The 23,951-nt window shown below is 42.5% G+C and overlaps 1 protein-coding gene across 1 annotated transcript in view; it reads right to left on the reverse strand.

Moving 5' to 3' along the window:
- Positions 1-5,454: 5,454 nt before the first annotated feature.
- Positions 5,455-23,951, reverse strand: part of TALDO1 (transaldolase 1) — a 33,466-nt gene continuing 14,969 nt past the window's right edge. The window contains exons 3-8 of the mRNA XM_088470999.1: positions 21,501-21,608; positions 19,410-19,541; positions 16,278-16,453; positions 14,553-14,750; positions 8,829-8,974; positions 5,455-7,990 (exon numbers count right to left, since the gene is read on the reverse strand). Coding sequence (XP_088327125.1) covers positions 7,973-7,990; positions 8,829-8,974; positions 14,553-14,750; positions 16,278-16,453; positions 19,410-19,541; positions 21,501-21,608 — 778 coding nt within the window. The 3' untranslated portion in view covers positions 5,455-7,972. The remainder of the gene's footprint in view (positions 7,991-8,828; positions 8,975-14,552; positions 14,751-16,277; positions 16,454-19,409; positions 19,542-21,500; positions 21,609-23,951) is intronic.

Genomic DNA, 23,951 nt, shown 5'->3' on the forward strand with positions numbered 1-23,951 from the left:
CCTAGCTCGTAAACTCCACAGCCACCAAGCCTGCAATAGAATTAAATACCTTCTTTCTCCCTCCGGTTCCAGATGCCTTAACCCCCTTGACATTGCCAACCTATTCTCGGAATACTATGCAAAGTTATATAACTTATTTCTTCTTTCTTAGATAGTTTGTCTCTTCCTTCTTTAGCTGCAGATAGCCTGGCGTCTTTAAACGCCCCTTGGTCACTAAAGGAGATACAGTCTGTAATCCAGCAACTCCCTAAAGGTAGGGCCCCTGGCCCTGATGGCTTTATTAATTCCTTTTATTCTGCTTTCGGAGGAGTCCTTTCCCCAATCCTTCTACAGCTACAGTATATTTGGAGGCTTCCAAAACTGGCTCCTTTCCAGCCAAAATGGTGGAAGCAAAAATCGTGACTATCCTGAAGCCGGGCAAGGACCCCTCAGACTGTAAAAACAACAGACCTATAGCGCTCCTTAACACAGACATTAAACTATATGCTAAATTGATAGATAATTGTCTGAACCCATTGCTCCCTCAGTTAATTCACCCTGACCAGGTGGGCTTCATTTCTGGACGTCAGGCTCCTGACAATACCCGAAGGGTTCTAGATTTGGTAGAATGGGTCTCATATAACAAATTACCATTTCTCCTATCACTGGATGCTGAAAAAGCATTTGATAGACACCATTGGGACTATATGCGCCAGGTGTTATGCAGGTTTGGACTCCAAGGTGATATTCTCCGCTCCATCAACGCTCTTTACACTGGCCCTTCAGCCCGGATTTTTAGCAATGGCTTCCTCTCATCATCTTTCTAGATAACTAACGGCACTAGGCAGGAATGCCCTCTCTGACCACTAATTTTTGTATTAGCTATAGAACCCCTTGCTCAAATGATTCGTTCATCCACTGAATTCCCTGGTCTCTTTGCAGACAATGTTTTATTATTTGTGACTGACTCGGAGACCTCGTTGATTCCCCTTCACAATATTTTGAACAACTATAGTGCTGCTTACTATTACAAATTAAATACAACTAAAACTGAAGCCCTACCTATCAATATTCCCCCTTCAATTCTCCAATCCCTGAAAGGGCACTTTCCTTTTACTTGGAAGGACTCTTCCTTATCCTACCTACAGTCAGGTGCATAAATATTGGGACATTGACAGAATTTTCATATTTTGGCCTCTATTCACCACCACAATGGCTTTGATATTAAACAAACAATATGTGCTTTAACTGCAGACTTTCAGATTTAATTTGAGGGTTATTACATCCAAATAAGGTGAACGGTGTAGGAATTACAACGGTTTCTATATGTGCCTCCCACTTTTTAAGGGGCCAAAAGTAATGGGACAAACTAAACAATCCTAAATCTAACTTTCACTTTTTAATACTTTGTTGCAAATCCTTTGCAGGCAATAACAGCCTGAAGTCTGGAACGCATAGACATCACCAAACGCTGGGTTTCATCCCTGGTGATGCTCTGCCAGGCCTCTACTGCAAATGTCTTCAGTTCATGCTTGTTCTTGGGGCATTTCAGTTTTGTCTTCATCAAGTGAAATGCATGCTCAATCGGATTCAGGTCAGGGGATTGACTTGGCCATTGCATAAGATTCCACTTTTTAGCCTTAAAACACTCTTTGGTTGCTTTTGCATAATGCTTCGTGTCATTGTCCATCTGCACTGTGAAGCGCCGTCCAATGAGTTCTGAAGCATATGACTGAATATGAGCATATAATATTGCCCGTAACACTTCAGAATTCATTCTGCTGCTTTTGTCGGCAGTCACATCAATAAATACAAGGGAACCAGTTCCATTGGCAGCCATACATGCCCACGCCTAGACACTACCGCCACCATGCTTCACTGATGAGGTATGTTTTGGATCATGAGCAGTTCCTTTCCTTCTCCATACTCTTCTCTTCCCATCACTCTGGTACAAGTTGATCTTTGTCTCATCTGTCCATAGGATGTTGTTCCAGAACTGTAATGGCTTTTTTAGATGTTGTTTGGCAAACTCTAATCTGGTCTTCCTGTTTTTGAGGCTCACCAATGGTTTACATCTTGTGGTGAACCCTCTATATTCACTCTTGTGAAGTCTTCTCTTGATTGTTGACTTTGACACATATACACCTACCTCCTGGAGAGTGTTCTTGATTTGGCCAACTGTTGTGAAGGGGTTTTTCTTCACCAGGGAAATAATTCTTCTGTCATCCACCACAGTTGTTTTTCGTGGTCTTCCGGGTCTTTTGGTGTTGCTGAGCTCTCCGCTGTGTTCTTTCTATTAAAGAATGTTCCAAACAATTGATTTGGCCACACCTAATGTTTTTGCTATCTCTCTGATGGGTTTGTTTTGATTTTTCAGCCTAATGATGGCTTGCTTCACTGATTGTGACAGCTCTTTGGATCTCATATTGAGAGTCGACAGCAACTGATTCCAAATGCAAATGTCAATCCTAGAAGCAACTCCAGACCTTTTACCTACTTAATTGATAATGAAATAATGAGGGAATAGCCCACACCTGTCCACAAAATAGTTTTTGAGTGGATAGTCCCATTACTTTTGGCCCCTTAAAAAGTGGGAGGCACAATAGAAACCGTTGTAATTCTTACACCGTTCACCTGATTTGTATGTAATTACCCTCAAATTAAATCTGAAAGTCTGCAGTTAAAGCACATCTTGTTTGTTTCATTTCAAAGCCATTGGGGTGGTGAATAGAGGCCAAAATAAGAAAATTCTGTCAATGTCCCAATATTTATGCACCTGACTGTATATATATGTATCTACGGGTATATATGTGTGTAATGTCTGTATATAAAATTCTGTCAATGTCCCAATATTTATGCACCTGACTGTAGGTATTTCCATCCACTCTTCTATCCATAATGTCCACAACATTAATTATGCCTTGTTGATACAATTGACAACTTTAGCCCCTGCCTGGATGAAACACGAGGTCTCCTGGAAAGGCCACCTAGGGGCATTCAAGATGATGTTACTGCCTAAATTGATGTACCTGTTTCGTGCTATCCCATATGCAAGTCCCCGTAAGATGTTACAGCAAATGCGGAGACTGATGCTATCTTATGTATGGAAGCGTAGAGCTCCCAGAATGGCATATGCATTTATTACTCACTCTAGACAACAGGGAGGCCTCACTCTACTTAACCTACTGAGGTACCATGAAGCAGCCCTCCCCCCCATACTAAGCCTTGGGTAGACTTATGGTGCATACACAGTCAGATTTTTCTTCAGATTTGAACGATCACGATTTAAAAAGTCATTCAATCGTTCATATCTGAAGGAAAATCTGACATCTTTCAGATGAACGATGTGAGTTCCCGATGGTCAGATAACGATATCTGACATCTGATGTGTTTGCAATCAGACTTGGACGATTCCATTCATTTTAATGCAGTCAAAAATCGTTCAAATCTTTGGTAAAATCATTCATCTGACCGTGTATGCTCCATTAGAACGTGCCCTTTTCCAAGGTTTCCCTTTACCAGACCTTTTGTGGTTACCTAAACAATTACGCCCACAATTCTCATGTCTGCCCTTGATACTCTAAAGCAGTGATTCCCAACCTCGGTCCTCAAGGCACACTAATGGTGGGTACACACTGGGCGATATTACTGAGCGACTGCACGATTACGACATCGTAATCGTGCACCTTTATGTCGTAAACGACCAGCGATGCGCACTCCCGCTGGTCATTTCCGACATTGTCCATCGCCTGAACATGCAGCACAATCTGACGATAACGACAGATTGGCATGTTCAGGAATGATTGACAGTACCTGCACTGAACGACTGATCGTTCAGTGCAGACACTACAGGGGGATCAGGAACAACGGTACGATTACAATGTCTTTCCTGATCGCCTAGTGTGTACGCACCTTGACAGTCCTGGTTTTAGTGATATCCATGCTTAAGCACAGATGGTTAAATCAAAATACCTAAGGTACTAATTAAGTCACCTGTGCTCAACTATGGCTATCCTTAAAACCTGGACTGTAAGTGTGCCTTGAGGACCGTGGTGGGGAACCCCTGCTCTAAAGATATGTGATGTTAGGCTCACTACCAGGACCATATCTCTCCAAGCATTAAACAAATTGCTTCCCAAGCTTCATGTCTTATTGGATGCGATTGGGTATTAAATCCCTAGCAGATTTTTTTTTTTTGCCCTGTCTTCTATTTCACTGTTCACCGATCTACGTGCCAAATTTAAATTAGGCCCATCGGCTTGGTTTTATTATCTTCAACTTCAACATTGAATAGCTCTATTTGATATTAGCCCTGCTACACTTCAGACACCACCAGACCAAATCCTAAATAGGTGATCTAGATCCTCCTCTCGTGGGGCCATATAGTTTTGGTATAAATTGTATCCCACTGACCTGATGACCAAATGCCCTGTTCAGCTCAGATGGGAAACTGATCTCCAATGCTCTTTTACCCTTAAAAAATGGGAATCTATTAATTTATCTTCCTTTTCTCTATCCAAATGCACCAATCACACTGAAATGCATATTAAACTCCTAAACAGACTACATGTGATATGGCCTACAGCAGGGGTCTTCAACCTTTGGCCCTCCAGCTGCTGTGGAACTACAGATGCCAGGATGCCCTGCCAGTTTCACATGCTGTCATATCAAAACAGTGGCAGGGCATGCTGGGATGTGTAGTTCCACAGCAGCTGGAGGGCCAAAGGTTGAAGACCCCTGGCCTAGTCTCTAAATTTTGCTGGCGTCTTTGCCACTCTGAAGGCACAATTTCTCATATCTTTTGGGAATGCCCCCTTTTTTGCGTGCTTTCTGGTTAGATGTATTTTCCCTAATAAAGGAAGTCCTTGGCCTTACATTATCTCTAGATCCCTCCCTAGCCCTTCTACATTGGTATCCTCTCACTATTCCCAAATCTTCTAGTTAGTTAATATCCGCTAAAGCTACTATAGCCCAACACTGGAAGTCTCCTTCCCCTCCCTCATTTACTAAAGTTATTACAAAAACTAAATTCCATTCCAAAACGGAGACTAGGGACACTTATTCTATGGCTCCATCCTCTCCTATTGTGAAGTGGTATCCATGGCATAGGTAGGTTACTGACAGCAAGACACCCCACTATCCCCGTCCTCTCCTTGTAAACTAAACAAACTTCCCTTGAGAGATTGATGCCTAGACTGTATTTGTCATGTTTCTGTAATGTGATAACTAATATCTATGGCTGTCCTGTTACTTATGTTTATTGATATTTTTTTTGCCCCCTTTTTCTGTACCCCTATTTTTTTGACCATTTAATAAAAATTTGATTGGAAAAAAAAAAATCTTCATATTGCTTTCACATGCAGCACTAATCAAACTTACATCCTCTCCTCCATACCGGTACCTACAAGTGTTCAAAGCTGAATTTAGTATTATCTAATTTATATGTGAGATAGGTCTATTAAAGAACGAGACGGATTAAATAAGTCATCTTTATTTATTGGTATTACAAATTTAATGTTTGTCCCCTTCAATATACTCCAGCATTTCCACTAATACATCGCTGTAGACTTGTTTTCCACTGGTCAAAGGCATGGAGCAAATCAATTTCTGTAAAGCTGGGTACACAAAGATTTCCTGTCCACCATTCAACTAGTTGACTAGTTGGAATGAAAATCTGGTAACGTATGGGAGTAAATGATCAGCAATTTGCTCCTAAATGCCAGAAAACAGGTGAAAATGGTCATCAGACAAGTTAAATGTTTGATCTAAACCACAGGTTCTCAAACTCGGTCCTCAGGACCCCAAACAGTGCATGTTTTCCAGGTCTCCTCACAGAATCGCAAGTAAAATAATTAGCTCCACCTGTGGATCTTTGAAAATGTGTCAGTGAGTAATGACTACACCTGTCACCTGGAAAAACATGACCTGTGTGGGGTCCTGAGGACTGAGTTTGAGAACCACTGATCTAAACAATTTGTTCAGTTTTTGTCCATTTTCCAGTGGTTGGGAGCAAATTGCCGATTGTCATTTGCTTTCATACCTTGCCAGATTTTCATTCCAACCAATCAACTAGTTGAATGGTTGGACAGAAAATCTTTACGTGTGTACCCAGCTTTAGTTGTTTCAACATATATGCAGTTTTCTTTCCAGCATCAACGGATTCAAAATGTGTCCCTTTAAGCACAGATTTAACTTTTGGGGAAAAGTTAAGTCGCAAGGTGCTAAATCAGGCAAATATGGAGGATGTTAAAGTGTAGTAATGTGATTTTTGGTCAAAAACTGCTTCACCTAAAGTGTTTTGTGAGCAGGCGCATTGTCCTGGTGAAGAATGAAACCATTTTTCCACAGTTGCGTCCGTTTCTTTTTGACTCAGCTTTTTGAAAACTTCCTTATAATAATGCTGGGTAACTGTTGTGCCTTCTGCAAGCCATTCTTGCAAAATTACACCCTTGATGGCGAAAAAAATGTTACTAAAAACTGCAAATTGACACGTTCAACTTTGCATTTTTTCGTCACTCTACAGAAAACACATCCAAATTAAATGGCAACTCACAATCAACTGAACATCAGAGTGTTGCGGCTTGTCATGCAGGTTCAGACAAGTTCAAGGTTACTATGTATGCAGTTAGAACCGGTTCTGACTGCTGTGTTTACTAGGTGGAATCAGTGTCATTATTTTATAGACATACCTCGTATCATCCATTAAATATCTGTTATATGTTGAATCTTGGAGAAGCCTTGTCGGCAGGTGACGTTACCTGAAATATTGTAAAGGTGCCTATCCACTAGAAGACAGGCAAAAACCTGCACGATTACGACATTGTAATTGTGCACTCGTTTGTCAGTCTGATGTGCCTACACCAGTGGTTCCCAAACTGTGTGCCGTGGCACCCTGGGGTGCCTCGGGTCACTTGCAAGGGTGCCTCAGGTTGGTGGTCCAGCACCAAAAAATTATTTATGGTCAATTTTATGTAAATGGACAAAGAAGCGCAAACCTGTCCCCATCACATAACTGAGCCCAAGGAAGACAGGTCAGCACAATTTACTGCACTACTGTTTTACTACATTTTTTTCTGAATTTCACAAACTTAAACTTGGGGGCGACGTGAGAACAATGCTGATACTCTAGGACGCCTTGATTCAAAAACGTTTAGGAACCACTGGCCTACGCCAAATGAGCAGTCGTTTCGTGTAGGCACAATAATCTGCAAACATGCTGAACCTGACGTTATAGTCCGGTTGACCAGCATGTTTGCACGATGGATAGGCACTTTTAAGACTGGTCACAAAATACTCTTCCTATATATGCTGATAGTTGGATAGGGTTGGTCTTCTAGTGCTGGACTCTTGTTCTTGTGCTCAATAAATTTAAATATGATTTACTCAACTATTTATAAGTTAGCGATAATGTATACAAAACACAACTTACTGCTTAATCTTATGTGCAGATTGAGATAGGAGAACCTGATTGTGGATACATTTCTTTCCATCAGATTCCCCCCTCCCACCTACTCTTCTCCAGATAGGCCACGTGTTACACTTAGAATGGATCTGGTCTGCCACAGTGGTGAATCAAATGGAACATGTTAAAATCCACTAAGCAAGGGATATGTGGCAGAAAATACATGAGGGTTTGGTTACATCACCTTACACAACGGCCATTGACCTCAGTAAGATCAGTGTCCCAGTGCCCAGACTGTCATTGTATGTCTGCTTACTATATGCAGTAATGGTTTCATTTTGAAAAAAACATTTGGAATATTCTGTAACGGAGACTTCAGTACATCTGTTGCTGAGATAGTCTTGCAATAAGTTTCACAATTGTTTTATGGTAGGTGCCAAGTTTAATCAGTGCTTTAGAAGAACATACAAAAAATGTAAAAACCAGTGTGTAAAATGGCAATGTTGGGTAATGGAGGAGTCAGAATGCAGGAGCGTTCCTACTACAGGCCAGGAATGATTGAAGCTGATTCTTATTTAAGGAACCGTTGAGTTACTTTCCGAGCTGCTCCTGTAGACACAAGCACACATTAGTAGGTCATACAAGTGATCAATAGAATAGCATTTACAGCTGAGCCTACTCCCTTAGCAGCAACTTGACAGCTTAAATGCATATTACAGCCAAATCGAACGTTTGCCTTATTGCAACAAAACCTTGATTATGCTACATATACATGTTTTTTTTAACCTTAGAAACAATACTGATTTTGCCACAAAAGAACCTACAGAAGACAGCCTCCTCCACAATGCCTCATGGGGCTTACCTTTGCTCTTGGTAAATGTATTACCACCCTCCGGAAAATCATGGAAATTCTCTTACAGAAATTACAATGCATGTTTTGAGATATTTAAATATACTACACATCTACACCTCTATTTCAAGTTATTTTTCTTAAAAGCTTTTTGCATGCATCAATTAGAATATATAAACATAAAAAGTAAATGGAGGATGATGGCAGCTTCTCATTAAAGGGAAATACAACCAGCAGACTGATCTAGAGTGTAAGTTAGGAACAATGTAGCACTCAGTCCCAGCAATTAAATGCCCTAAGTACTTTTAGAGAAGACCTGCTTATAGGAATATCAGACTGCTCATCAAAATACTACCTGGGTGCACCACAGCAAATTCACCTTCCATGCTTCCAATGGATAGTCATCAATAGTTTAAAGTCTCTTAAAATTAGAAAGAGGCCGAAAAAAAAAAAACATCTTATACGAACTGACAAAAGCCACATGAATTAAAAAGCTTTCTGATGTCATAATGTCCTAAGGTCACACACTAAAGACAGTACATATCAAATACCAGTTTATACATAACAGACCAATGACCATGACATGGTCACACAAACCTTTAACATCTTTTCCAGCTTGATGGCATCAGCGGCAAACTTCCTTATCCCATCAGAAAGCTTCTCCACTGCCATTTGATCTTCATTGTGTAGCCAGCGGAAATCTTGCTCATTCAGGCAGACCTTCTCTAGTTTGCTGGCCTGAGCTTTATGGACAGATTGAAATTCGCATTTAGTCACAAGCAAAGTTTTAGATACATTGGCGATCTGCATTAACCAAGATTCCAAGCCCTAAGGGAGAATGCTACATACATATTGTGACTAGAAAGGGACTAGTTTTTCTTTCATAATTAACCTACTCGGTATATCTTGTATGATGTAATGACTACTTTCCTAAAGTATTAGCTCTTACCACAAGATGGCGATGTTGCAGGATAGTACATGCTTTTTGGTTTTGCATTATGTCTGACCAGTGCTCAAACTGCTACTTGTGAATGGTGGCCCTATAGTGACCCCTTGCATGTAGCTTTTAACAGCATTAGTACAATGTGTACAGCTGTGTCCTCTTACATCTCTGCTCCAAGCACAGCATTCGGACTATCTCGTTGCAGCAGGTAAATGTGCATGCTGTGTGCTAAGACTTGAGAATTCACACCATGTAATACACAGCTTAACCACTAGATGGCAAATGCTCTACTGATTTATTCAGTACTGTAGTTTCCAATACTGTAGCAGTGGATGGAGATCTGTGACAGGTGGGCCAATTACATTACTACTGTCTACAGTGTAAACAATTGCAATAGGGTTTTTATTTTAGGCGTTCATACAACCAATCTTTAATATTGCACAAAATACAAAAGGTGTTCCCATCTGCTACTGACAGTATACTGTAGAGATGGCTTTGCCGCTAATCACTAGTTATAGTCGCTAGCAGGTTGCTCAATATGACGCTAATTGGTACACATACTGTATAACAGCTGGCAGTGGTACCAAGACTCGCTTTAAGCTTTCAAGTAAAGGACATTCTGACACTTAGTGTACAGTAGTATTTTATTCCCACCTGAAACTGCTACTACAGGCAACTCAAACAAGTGTGAAGCCTCTTATCGGTGGTTTCCTTGGGATAGTGGTTAAGGTGAATGCTTAAGTTGTCACCTGGGGTTTTATTCCCATTAAGGCCACAGGGCATTGAGCAATGTCATTTTAAAATCACTTTCTTCATCTACAGTATATATATTTTAAGTTAAATATTTAAAGTGCAGAGAAATTCAAAATTTTAATAAAAGACAATGTTTTCTATGCACACTACTGTATTCTGTAGTGTACATTCTTTACTGAAAGTACAGCTTCAATACACATTGGTATACTGCTTGAATGGCTACTAAAAACATGAATATTCTTATGTCAACTACTGTATACAGGTAGCTTATGCCTGTTTTTGGGGAGGAAGGTGAAAGGTATCTTGACCAAGCCACATGCATTCAAACATACAAAACAAGATGCAAATACAGTACAAGTCACAATGCACCTTGGCAACAGACACTTTGTTCTTGATAAAAGGGGAACTCATGTTAACCATTGATAGTCCTACTGCTTAACTCAGTATATGGCACCGTACCTCCTCCCACCTTTCATTTCTATGCAATGAAACAGATGGCTGACGCAAATCACAACAGACATTGTCGCCAACATCTTGCTCAACATGACTGATCGGTACACATGTATAACATGGAACTGTCAATTGTGTACAAGAGGCACATTAAGCTTTCTTTGTAGTGCACCAGACGCCTGCTTGCATCTTAGAAGCATATCACATGAGTGTTTGCATGTTGTATGTGCATCCGAGATGTTAAATCGTGCAACAACCCCCTGTGGGGTTGATAGTGTACAATAAGGAGTCATTATCCATTTCAGTGGGAATACAGATCCCATCCAGCCTTCCCCTGGCATCTCAGATGTCCGGACAGTAATTAAAAAGCAAAGCCTGAACTACTAGCATAAAGAAAATACTTTACAAAAATACAGAACACCCCAAATTATTGAATCCTTTATTATATATATTCACTACCATACTGTACATACTCATTTAGTCCTTGCCAGTGCTAGGTCCCCTTTCAAGTGGAATCCATTCCTCAGAAAATACTGCAGCTCTCAATCCATGACAGACATGCTGAACTATAGCATCCCGCATGATTGGCTGATGCAACCATGTTGAACCTATCAGCGGTAGTGCCACAGAAGTGTTTTGGTGTCACAGTAAGTCATGAAGTGACTTAATACACCAAGCTATGACACTGCAGGGCGCAAAGAGCGCCGAAGTATGGATGCTAGATGTGAGAAACAGTTAAAAGCTGATGTGATCTAAGTTTTCTGGTGATGAATATACAGTCTGGTGCATAAATATTGGGACATTGACAGAATTGTCATATTTTGGCATCTATTCACCACCACAATGGCTTTGAAATGAAACAAACAAGATGTGCTTTAACTGCAGACTTTCAGATTTAATTTGAGGGTAATTACATCCAAATCAGGCGAACGGTGTAGGAATTACAACGGTTTCAATATGTGCCTCCCACTTTAAGGGGCCAAAAGTAATGGGACTATCAACTCAAAAGCTATTTCATGGACAGGTGTGGGCTATTCCCTCGTTATTTCATTATCAATTAAGCAGGTAAAAGGTCTGGAGTGACATTTGCATTTAGTATCAGTTGCTGTCGACTCTCAATATGAGATCCAAAGAACTGTCACTATCAGTGAAGCAAGCCATCATTAGGCTGAAAAATCAAAACAAACCCATCAGAGAGATAGCAAAAACATTAGGTGTGGCCAAATCAACTGTTTGGAACATTCTTAAAAAGAAAGAATGCACCGGAGAGCTCAGCAACACCAAAAGACCAGAAAGACCACGAAAAACAACTGTGGTGGATGACAAAAGAATTATTTCCCTGGTGAAGAAAAACTCCTTCACAACAGTTGGCCAAATCAAGAACACTCTCCAGGAGGTAGGTGTATATGTGTCAAAGTCAACAATCAAGAGAAGACGTCACAAGAGTGAATATAGAGGGTTCATCACAAGATGTAAACCATTGGTGAGCCACAAAAACAGGAAGACCAGATTAGAGTTTGCCAAACAACATCTAATAAAGCCATTACAGTTCTGGAACAACATCCTATGGACAGATGAGACAAAGATCAACTTGTACCAGAGTGATGGGAATAGAAGAGTATGGAGAAGGAAAGGAACTGCTCATGATCCAAAACATACCACCTCATCAGTGAAACATGGTGGTGGTAGTGTCATGGCGTGGGCATGTATGGCTGCCAATGGAACTGGTTCCCTTGTATTTATTGATTATGCGACTGCTGACAAAAGCAGCAGAATGAATTCTGAAGTGTTTCGGGCAATATTATATGCTCATATTCAGTCAAATGCTTCAGAACTCATTGGACGGCGCTTCACAGTGCAGATGGACAATGACCCGAAGCGTACTGCAAAAGCAACCAAAGAGTTTAAGGCTAAAAAGTGGAATGTTATGCAATGGCCAAGTCAATCCGCTGACCTGTACCCGATTGAGCAAGCATTTTTCACTTGATGAAGACAAAACTGAAGGGAAAATGCCCCAAGAACAAGCAGGAACCTAAGAGATTTGCAGTAGAGGCCTGGCAGAGCATCACCAGGGATGAAACCCAGCATCTGGTGATGTCTATGCGTTCCAGACTTCAGGCTGTAATTGCCTGCAAAGGATTTGCAACAAAGTATTAAAAAGTGAAAGTTAGATTTAGGATTGTTTAGTTTGTCCCATTACTTTTGGCCCCTAAAAAAGTGAGAGGCACATATAGAAACAGTTCTAATTCCTACACCGTTCACCTGATTTGAATGTAATTACCCTCAAATTAACCACTTGCCTGGCATGGTCATATCAGAAACGACCACACCAGGCTGGGCTTTCCCTGACATGGTCGTATCTGATACGACCGGTCAGGAATGGCCACTAGGCGGCTACGGGAAGTTGATCTTCCCACTGCCGCCTATATTAGAGGGACCTTCTGATCCCTCTACACCCGCAGCACCCCCTCCTTTGTGTCCCGATCACTGCTGGCCACAGTGATCGGGCATCTGGCGGCACCCCCCTCCCGGCGTGGCTGTAGGCTCCAGTATATCCCGATCACTGTGGCCAGCAGTGATCAGGCAGCCCAGCCAGCCCCACCCCCTTCAGTGAGAAGCAGCAGCGGCGGCTATGGTAGCCGCTGCTGCTATGTATTGGAGCCGCCAGCGGAACACCCTCCCGCTGCGGCTCCGGGAACACAGTGATCAGTGTGATCACTGTAGAAGCAGCAGCGCAGCTCTGGTAGCCGCCGAGTAGCCGGGCCGCCAGCGGGACACCCTCCCGCTGTGGCTCCGGCACAGCAGTGATCACTGGCTGAGCAGAAGCAGCAGCGGCGGCTCTGGTAGCTGCCGCTGTGCTATGGGTCCGGGCCGCCAGCAGGACACTCTCCCGCTGCGGCTCCGGCAGTGATCACTGGCCGTGTATAGAGAGCAGCGGCCGCTGTTCTAAGTATCCTGGCCACTCCCTTCAGCCTCAGCTGCTCCTCCTCCCCCATAATGCCCACATTTATAAGGGGCCTGGCCGTAAAAAAACCCCCAATATATATATACATACATATACATACATACATACATACACACACACACACACATACACACACACATATATGTTCGATAGATATCGCAGAGCCTCTGTTTAGGGATGCCAACCAACGATGGTTTGCAAACATTGATGGTCTGACTGAAAACAAGTGGTTTGCCATTGCTGGCGGCCATCAATGTTGCACCATCAATGGTAGCCATCAATCGATGTTTAGGAAACATCAACAATTGTGGTCTACACAGATGTTGCCCAATCGCTAAACAATTGATGGCTTCTAACGATGGTTGAACCATCAATGGTACAGCTGTCAATGGCCATCACTACAGTATAACATAAAAAGTGCTATTTTTATGGTATACTGGGTTTAAAAAAAAAAAAAAAAAATTCAAATAAAATAGTGATGGATAAGTTTAAAATTATGTTCTTGACCTAATTCAATCATAAAAGAAACCGACAATTTTGGAGCGGTTTTTGGAAAAAGAATTAGTCAGTTAAGTGGTTAAATCTGCAGTTAAAGCACATCTTGTTTGTTTCATTTCAAAGCCATTGTGGTGAATAGAGGCCAAAATATGAAAATTCTGTCAATGTCCCAATATTTATGCACCTGACTGTAGCAACACTACAGTATAGAGAGACATGACCTCCCATTACACATTTGTGGTAAACTACAATTTTGAAAGCTCTATCCTCAAGTTTAGGAGTAAATAATCTATTGCTAATTTTTTATTAAAATTATTTGAGGATACGGCTTTCAAAATTCCAAAAGTCTGTTGTACATCTGGAACAAGTTAACCATGGATGAAACCAGAGGTAACGATAGATTTATCTTTGTGATTTTGTAATATTTTCCGATTACAAATATCTTCCTGAATCCAGCTCACTGAAGTGGATAAGCAGAAACCAGCCTTTCCAGACAGCCAAATAAACTTTAAGTACCAGCTCTCACTAGAAGTGCTTTATACCCAACACATTCAGTAACGCAGCTACACAAGAACATTTTTACATAACCAAGTCAGGAATTCCCATGGGAAAGTCACAAGCAACACTGTTCTGTACTCAGTGTTATGGCTGCATGCTCAGGAGACAAGTTCACAGTAGACACAATATATCTGCAGAGACTGAAGCCGGTTACCTTCTTTAGCGGTGAGTACGGGGGTAAGCTTAGAATAATCTTTGCTGAGCTCTCCGAGAAGTTTGGGGGAAATTGTGAGATAGTCACAGCCAGTCAGAGCCTTTATCTCGCCTGTGTTACGGAAAGATGCTCCCATCACAATGGTTTTGTAGCCAAACTTCTTGTAATAATTGTAAATTTTGTTAACACTTATCACACCTGTGGGGGGGGGGGGAAAAAAGAAATGACATTTTACAATTGTGTAATACATCTGGAGCTCCTCTAAGGTAATCTAATATTTGATGGTGGGAGTCTAAAGGTTGTGTGGGCCGGGCCAGGAATAGCGTGTTGTGCTGCTCCACCAATCTCAAGCTGCTATTTATAGTCAGCCACCATATGCAGTCAGCACGAGGGGTGAGCAAGGCAGGATAAATGGTTACGTTGAGCTGGCAAAGTGCTCACATCAGTCTAATTAATGATGCAATACAAGCTAAAAGGTGGTGGGTCACTGCATTGGAAAGGGTCTATAAACTTTACTGAAGCTTATTTTCAACCTGTTTTCATAGCTTACTACATCAGGTATTAAACATTTTTACTGCCAAGGATATAAAGACCTAATTTATTAAGCTGTATTTATAAGTCATCAGCATATTATTGGCTTTACAATTAGCAACAGTAATAAAAGCGGTAAGCTGGCAATGTTCCATCTATAGGCATTACATTCTTGCTGGTCACTACAGATTTGTGTTACACCTTGGGCTTCGCAGCACCAGCAATATGTTTAACTAGTTTTATTGTATCCACCCTCATGTAAGCTTCAACCTACCCTCTGTTCCAATAGCAACTAGGTCTCCCTACAGGGAACGTGATATGGAGGAGCAGGAACCCCCACAACAGCTGAGGATACAGCTCTGTACCTGTGATGTCATCGCTTGCTCAGCTATCCGCTCGGTACCAGTTACTTTAGAAACAAAGTATGGGAAGTGCTGCGCACTTTGGGGCTGATGCAATCTGGCATAAAATTACAACTGTGCACAAAGAGCACATTTCTGCCCATATGTAGAGCGTTTGCAATACATATGACAGGATACGAGACTGGTTTATGGCATGCCAGTGCATATTTGCCCCCAACCTATAATAGGTGCAATATATACACCTTGTAACAGGCATCTGTACATGTTTCCTGCAGTCAGCATGAGCTGCATTTGCATAAACACATCAAAACACCTTCCCCATCCCAAAATATCCAATGCAAGATGGTGTACATGGCAGAATAGCACAAGTCTGCATAGCTGCATATACATGCAATCACTATGTGCATTCAGTGTCACACAGAATACATTACACAAACTGGTGCAGTACTCTGTGCATCAGTCCCTGACAGGTAAAGAGTAATCCTGCACAGGAATGTGATCGATCCCACAATTTTACAGTAACTCCCACAAGAGAAATGTGCTTTTATTTCTCTCCGCTCCATATAAAAGATTTATTTTTCCATTATTTACTTAAAGCATTAAGTCTCATAATTGGGTAATCAATCTGGCGAGTATTCAGATGTGGGCCCCTCTATCTATATTAAGACAACCAGTGAACCCTAGAGACTAGCCATTCAGTATATTTTATATACAAGGCTCCCAACACTGCCGTTACCCATTGTGCCAAATGCTATTCACATATTTACACATTTATGCTGGACTTTTCCATTGCTTCATCAAACTAGACCAGTTTCTCTTGTTCATATTATACCTGGGTCCTCTGATTGCTCATAACTCTTCTTGCCTGAGTGTTCCACATGCCAATCTAATATCCTCCCCACAAACGGGGATATGAGTGTAACACCAGCCTCTGCGCAGGCCACAGCTTGTGCAAAGGAGAATAGCAGGGTCATGTTGCAGTGTATGCCATACTGCTCTTCCAGCACTCTGCGGGGTTAGACAATGGAACCAATCAGGTACAGTGCGAGAAAGGAGGCAGTGAAAACAATTGGAAGTGGTCATGTGACGGACTGTCACATTTCTGGACTTTTAAGCATCACAAGGTCAGGATTAGTCTGAGCTACACTCATCAGTCCCAACTGCATCTCACAGAAGCTCTAACCATACAGACAGATGTAATACATTGAAAGCCTCAATTCTCACCCAGCAATAGGAGAATAAATTCTGCTGATCTCACATTCGAACAAGATTTGGGGCTTTTTTGAGGGGTGAAAAGTATGATGTATTGTTTTCTTGTTCCTAGGAAGCCACTTCATAAACTCTACCGTACCTTTATGCAGAGCCAGCGCCACCATTAGGCAGCTGCCTAAGGGCACCAGTCCCAGGAGGGCAGCTCAGTCCATTAAACTAAACAATGAAGGATGTCTCAGACATTCTTCCTTTATACTGCGTTAGCGGCAACAGTGGATCTGCTGTCACATCTCCCCTCACATTGACTTCACTGGCAATGCCAGGTCTCTGCATCCTCCTGGGCGGTCAGAGGTGAGTTCTGAAATGTTAAGAAAAAAGGTACTTAAAGGGCAGCTGTACCGGTATTAAAGCAAAGGGATCTTCTATGTAATGCACCGCTGACTGCAGATCTGTGCCCGAGCAGAAAATGATAACCTATGGCTGTGTATTTACAAGTCTCAAGTTGCTCTAGTCAGAGCAGGCTGGTACCTAGCCTGTGACTAGTTAGCTGTTATAGACTAGTTAGTAAATACAGCCATAATATATTTATGGCGGATGTCATTTACACAATGCATAGGTGGAGCGTGCAGTAACTAGCACAGACTTTCCCAAGAGTCAGTCTCAAACTGGCACAGTATAGTGTCGGGGTAACATAAGGGGAGCATAAATGCTGAGGTGTGCTCATGGTGTGCTTGGTGTTGTATTAAAGTGATCACACAGATTAGATTTACATTTGTGAATTTGTTGCCTAATCATCTGTGAGTGATAATCACCAACTCAGGTTTATCGGTTTAGTGTCACCTATGGCTGCACATGTGGGCAAACACTCGCATGCTCTTGACACCAACACCACATATGACTTTGGCATCATACAGTAGACTCTGCCGTTTCCAGTCGGAAGTGTTTATCCACATTACCTAGTACAAGGGCTCCTGTATGCACAGACGGCATATGCAAAGCATTCTCTGAGTGTCCATTCTTATTTTCTGTTGATGATCACATATATGGGACTTGTATAACATTTAGGGGTATGAGATTTATTTCATAACATTAATGACAGCTCTTCTGCAAATTAGGTAGCTCCCAAAATCCATACGTAGGTACTGCAAGGGTAACAGGTCACATGCTCACCTACTTGCTTTGATGACCCTTAGAGATTCAGAGATTGGACGTGCTAATGGTGGTTTTTTACTAAATAATATTTAAAGTTATGGGATGCTATAATATTGTTAGGTTTGCATTGTATATAATTTGCATTTAATAAAATGTTTAAAGGAAATTGCAGCCATTTCTTTACATAACTTTCTATTGTGTTCTGGGGGAATGAATTTCCCACATTATTATGTATAATGGGAGCAGTTATTAGTTATATACACTGTACAAGCCGTATTATAAATAAGCCACCAGTGACCTGTATAAAGTGATCAGTGTGTGATATTGGTGTAGCCAGTCTTATGTGATGTGGGTAATTGGTATTGGTGGGGGGGCAGTAGGCTGAAGTTTTGCCTAGGGTGCCAAAAAACCTTGCATAAGCCCTGCCTTTATTCTATAACGGCTAAAGTATAACAAGGGACATGAGTGTCTGTATGCTTATGTTATATTCCTAAACACCACCTTAAATACCAATATAAGGAATTCCGAGGCTTACAGATTCTTTATTGTAGCAGATTGTTATGGCAACCAACAGCAGTTAGGATAGTACCAGAAAGGCACTTTGGTTCATTATAGCCGGAAAAGCTCTGGCATTCGATGATCAAACCCCTCTGTGCCAACACATTCAGTTGAATGAGGAAAAAAATCAGTCCTATCACATGATCACAAACATTCTGAAAAAGGTATACAGAGTAGAATAGTGTAATAAAGGGACCAGCATTCCTCAATAACAGCAATCTGATCACTACACATTAGCACAGTGTTCAAGTGTCTAGTGTCTAGAGCTATTCAGATATTCGATCAGAGACCCACGATCAACCTGTGAGCAGCAGGTAAAGAAACAGAGTCCTATGGGAGAAAAGTGCATTATTATATTATTTTTACTACACTAATATCTTCTCTCACACTGATGAGGGTACAAACAGAAGTCAGTGCTACCGGCTGCCTTGGGGCTGCTTGCAGGTTGATCGTGGGTTTGATCAAATAACTGACCAATTTACATGTAGGAACAGACTGCGCCCAACTGAATCTCCAGCAACATACGGATATAAATATATAAACAAACACTTAGGTAATCCCTGTGATTAATACCTGCAAAGAAATACATTAAAAAAAAAAAGTCACAGGTTTGAACATTGTACTCCAGGCAAATGCCAGGTAATAACATACCAGTGTATTATGGTGAAAAGTTGTGTCATCTGCAGCACTAGCCCAACATGTCTGCTTGTTACTTAAGGTGGACATACAGGCCTAACTGAGCACCAGGACCAATGACCAATTTGGCAACATGCTCAAATCAATCCTTTCATTACAGTTGTGTTATTTCAGATATATCATTAACGGGAGTATTAGAGACATTTTAACAAGATCCCACATTTACCTTTAGCACCTAGACATGATTTTGGAGTGCATCCTATACTACCATCTACCTTTATGCCCTCTCGGAAAGCCTGCTGATTCAATCTGTTATATAGGAACCCACAAAAAGTAACTAGCACATGCCAGAGAAAGGCAAAGTCTCCAACAGTGTTAGATACAACCACACAGTGCAGTATCTTACTTTCCAGCTTGTATTCCCTCCCAGGTTGAAGACAGCTTTATCAGGATCCTCTCCTTGTCAATACCAGCCTCCTTGTACAGTGCTATTATGCGTTTGGCCCGTTCAATCATCCCATCTTTATCAAATGAGAGTCTATGGAAGAAAGGAAGTTAGTGTGTCACATGCACTGTAGTCATGGTCTAGACAGACAAACCTCTTAAGGGGCCTACCCATTAGCAGATAAATTTGAATGATGAACGATATATCGTTCAATTTATCTGTCATGGATAGGCCCTGAACTATGACAGATGCGCACTCCCGCGGCTGACAAATTGTGTCTTTCGTCTCTCCAACACTTATCGCTGACAGATTAGAAATATCTGTCAGTTTATAAGCAGTAAACGACAAACGATATTTTTAATGAAAATTAATAGAAACCTAAAAATCCACTCCCTGAATGATGTCATGCAATATTGTTCGTCGTTTGCAAAAATCTGTCATGTACATGACAGATATCTGTCACCGCAGCCCCAGGAGTGTTCAAGGGATAAATCTTTTGTCTTTCATTGTAGAGAAAGATCTGCTAATGGATAGGCCCCTTTACGTGGCAGAAATGTGGATGAGGGGGGGGGGCGGAGAGTTAAGCCGGGTACACACGTAAAGATTTTCTGTCCAACCATCCAACTAGTTGATTGGTTGGAATGAAAATCTGGTAAGGTATGAAAGCAAATGACAATCAGCAATTTGCTCCCTAACGCCAGAATATGGACAAAAACTGTTTGAACAAATTGTTTAGATCAAACATTTAACAACTTGTCTGACGAACATTTTCATCTGTTTTCTGGCATTTAGGAGCAAATTGCTGATAATCATTTACTCCTATATGTTACCAGATTTATCAGCAATTTGCTCCTAAATGCCAGAAAACAGATGAAAATGTTCGTCAGACAAGTTGTTAAATGTTTGATCTAAACAATTTGTTCAAACAGTTTTTGTCCATATTCTGGCGTTAGGGAGCAAATTGCTGATTGTCATTTGCTTTCATACATTGCCAGATTTTCATTCCAACCAATCAACTAGTTGGATGGTTGGACAGAAAATCTTTACGTGTGTACCCGGCTTTAGTCTAATGCATAAATAAGGTTTCACCAATTTAACATGGTTCTCTTTAACGGTTATATTTTTATTACAACCCATTGTAGAGCAAATGTCGCAGTGCCAACTGCACCCTGCTAGCCATAAGCAAGAGCCATAGGGCAACGATGGTGCCACCCACATAGCCCTGCGGTAGTGGTCGCACACCCCTACTTACAGCCCTGGTTGTGTGGGGTGGTGGGGGGGGAGAATTTGGGAGAGTTGTATTAATGATTTGTGGAAACTGAGGAAGGGGATGTATTAATGTTTATCACGTACATACAAATCACATACAGATATTTAATAGTAAAATAAAGCATTTTCCTTCTTTAAAAAAATAAATAAAACTATATTTCATTGAATCTGCACCTGAAAGTACCAAACAAGGCTTCCAGTGCAATATGCCTGTGTAGTCCAGCAATGTGCCAAGTCTCCCTACTGCTGCCTCCCACTTAGTCTTAACATTTAGGGTTCAATCCAGTTAGCCGAGAGTCCCCTTGCTGCGCAAGTGCAGCTGTATGTCGTACTTTTATATTTTGCTTTCAGCCCTATAGTTTGCAGGGTGAACTTGGGCCACAAGGGATGAATTGCAGTACCGTTGCCAGCGTTTCTATGCTGTTATGTCAGCTCGCTCCCTTCGCGGCTAAACTGATTAAGCTCAAGAAATCTTGCAGCGGCAGCGGAGTATGATCAGCGTTTTGCATCAGACATCTGTGTACAGTATCTGGGCCTCAGCCTCGCCAGCTAGGAGCAGGTAAGAATTATTTTCAAAAGTCACTTGAAAGTCTTTGAGAGGAAATGGGCGGTGGGCTAAAATTTTGCTTAGGGCACCATGACACCTTTCACCGGTAAATACGAACTGGGTCTGAAGGCCTAAACTACTGTAAGCACTGTAGCTTGTACCTGTGGTACACCAGTGTCCCCCAATACCCTGACTAAGCTATGCCAGAGACACGTAACATGCATGGTACACCGCACCTGGCATCCACCTCTGTGGAAACACGGCCTGGGATCTTCTTCAGGATTTCCACTCCAAACAAGACAAAAAGCTTGTCCATGATATTGTTCATCTGTTCTCCTTCAGACCTAAAAAGACAAACCCCAGCAAGGATAGAATTGGTTTTAGAATTGCATAAGCTTTTTAATTTGATATTAAAAATATAATGCAGGAGCCATTAAACTTTCACAGCAATTAGATGTTAAACTTGGTACACACTAAACGTTGTGTACCCAGCACGATGACGTTCACAGTAGGACCCGGCGGTGGTGCCGGCATCGGCAAGTGCATATATACTTGCTGTTGTCGGCAGTGATGGAATGACAGGGGGACGGGAGCCATGCTGTATTCTGCGTACCTTGTATACAATATTGACTCAATCCAGCAGCTAAAACAGACAATGACGTAGCAGCTTCGGAAAGCGCCGCTTAGTGTACCCCAAGGAAACATGGTGTGTCATTGCGGTCAATCAACATGAATTTTTGTCAACTAATTAGAATTATTCATAAGATCTATAGACTGCGTAACAATTGCAAGATCTAGGTAAATCGCTGTTAAAGCTGTGTACACTAAATAATATGAGATATGGTAAGAACTTACCCTTGTTATCTCTATTTCTACGAAGTCCATAGGGTTCCACAGGATACCTTGGGGTATAGGTGTGACGTCAGTCGCTGGGCACCATAGAGTTAAGCTTTTCAGCCTCCCAGGATGCACTAGGGTCCCCATCCTATACCCTGCCCCCGAGCCAAGGCACCTCAGTTAGTTATCAAGCCATAGGCCGGAGGAGGAGAAGGAAGAGAGAGAACAAAGATCTGGACACATACAAGAATCACATTCTCACCAGAGGGAGACGGAAAACCGGTGACCAGAGCAAAGCCCATCTGCAGCACAGGTGCGACAGGGCGGGAGTCCTGTGGAACCCTATGGACTTCGTAGAAATAGAGATAACAAGGGTAAGTTCTTACCATATCTCATATTTTCTACTTCAGGGTCCATAGGGTATCCACAGGATACCTTGGGGATGTCCCAAAGCAGTATCCTTTAAGGGTGGGGACGCTCCTGTGCAGAAAGGAGAATCCGCCGCCCGAAGGAAGCATCCTGAGAGGCGAAGGTGTCAAACCTGTAATACCTCACGAAGGTATGGACAGAGGACCACGTAGCAGCCTTGCAGATCTGAACTGCCGAGGCACCACGTTGAGCTGCCCACGAAGGACCCACAGACCTAGTGGAATGAGCCTTCAGAGAAGGAGGGACCGGTAGGCCTTCATGAAGATAAGCTTCCACATAAGTCCTTAAGGCCCGCACAACATCCAAAGAGGCCTCACCCATGGAAAGACCCGGTGAGTTAAAGGCCGGAACAACTATTTCCTCGTTAACATGAAACTGGGAAACAACTTTTGGAAGAAACTCGGGCCGGGTGCGGAGCACTGCCCTGTTCCCATGAAAAACCAAGAAAGGGGGTCTACAAGAAAGAGCCCCTAACTCAGAAACACGTCTGGCCGAAGCAATGGCCAGAAGGAAAACAGTCTTAGCTGTTAGCCATTTAAGATCCACTGAGCCCAGTGGTTCAAACGGCGGTCCTTGGAGAGCCCTCAGGACCACAGCCAAATCCCAAGGCGCCACAGGTGGAACAAAGGGCGGCTGAATGCGGAGAACACCCTGCATAAAGGTGCGCACATCCGGGATTGTAGCAATCCTACGGTGAAACCAGACAGATAGGGCCGAAACCTGTACCTTCAAAGAAGCAAGGCGAAGCCCATGATCTAGTCCCGCTTGCAGGAAGGCGAGAATCCGAGACAGACGAAACTCCCGCGGTGCATAACCTCTCGGTCGACACCACTGGAAGAACGTATGCCACACGCGATGGTATATCCTCGCGGAAGACTGTTTCCGAGCTCGTAACATGGTACGCACCACAGAGCTGGAAAACCCCCGGGACCTCAGTATGGCCGTCTCAACAGCCACGCCGTCAAAGACAGCCGAGTCAGGTCCGGGTGAAGGCAAGGACCCTGAGACAGAAGGTCTGGTCGTAGCGGCAACCGCAGAGGACTGTCCACGGACAGACCCTGAAGGTCTGAGAACCAGTGCCGTCTGGGCCACGCGGGAGCTATCAACAGGAGCGTCCCTCCTTCCTGTTTGAATTTCCGGATTACCCGTGGAAGAAGGGAGACCGGAGGGAACAGGTATGCGAACCAGAACGTCCACCGGACGGACAGAGCATCCACCAGAGACGCCCCTTCGTCTCTTGTGCGAGACCCGTACACCGGCAACTTGTTGTTGTGCCGGGACGCCATGAGGTCGATTTCTGGAAGACCCCACCTGTCCACCAGTAGTTGAAAAACGTCCGGGTGCAGGGACCATTCCCCCGGATGAACGTCCTGGCGACTTAGAAAGTCCGCCTCCCAATTTAGCACTCCCGGGATGAAGAC

The sequence above is a fragment of the Taudactylus pleione genome, unplaced genomic scaffold, assembly GCF_031769625.1.
Source record: "Taudactylus pleione unplaced genomic scaffold, aTauple2 ptg000109l, whole genome shotgun sequence".
NCBI lineage: Eukaryota > Metazoa > Chordata > Amphibia > Anura > Myobatrachidae > Taudactylus > Taudactylus pleione.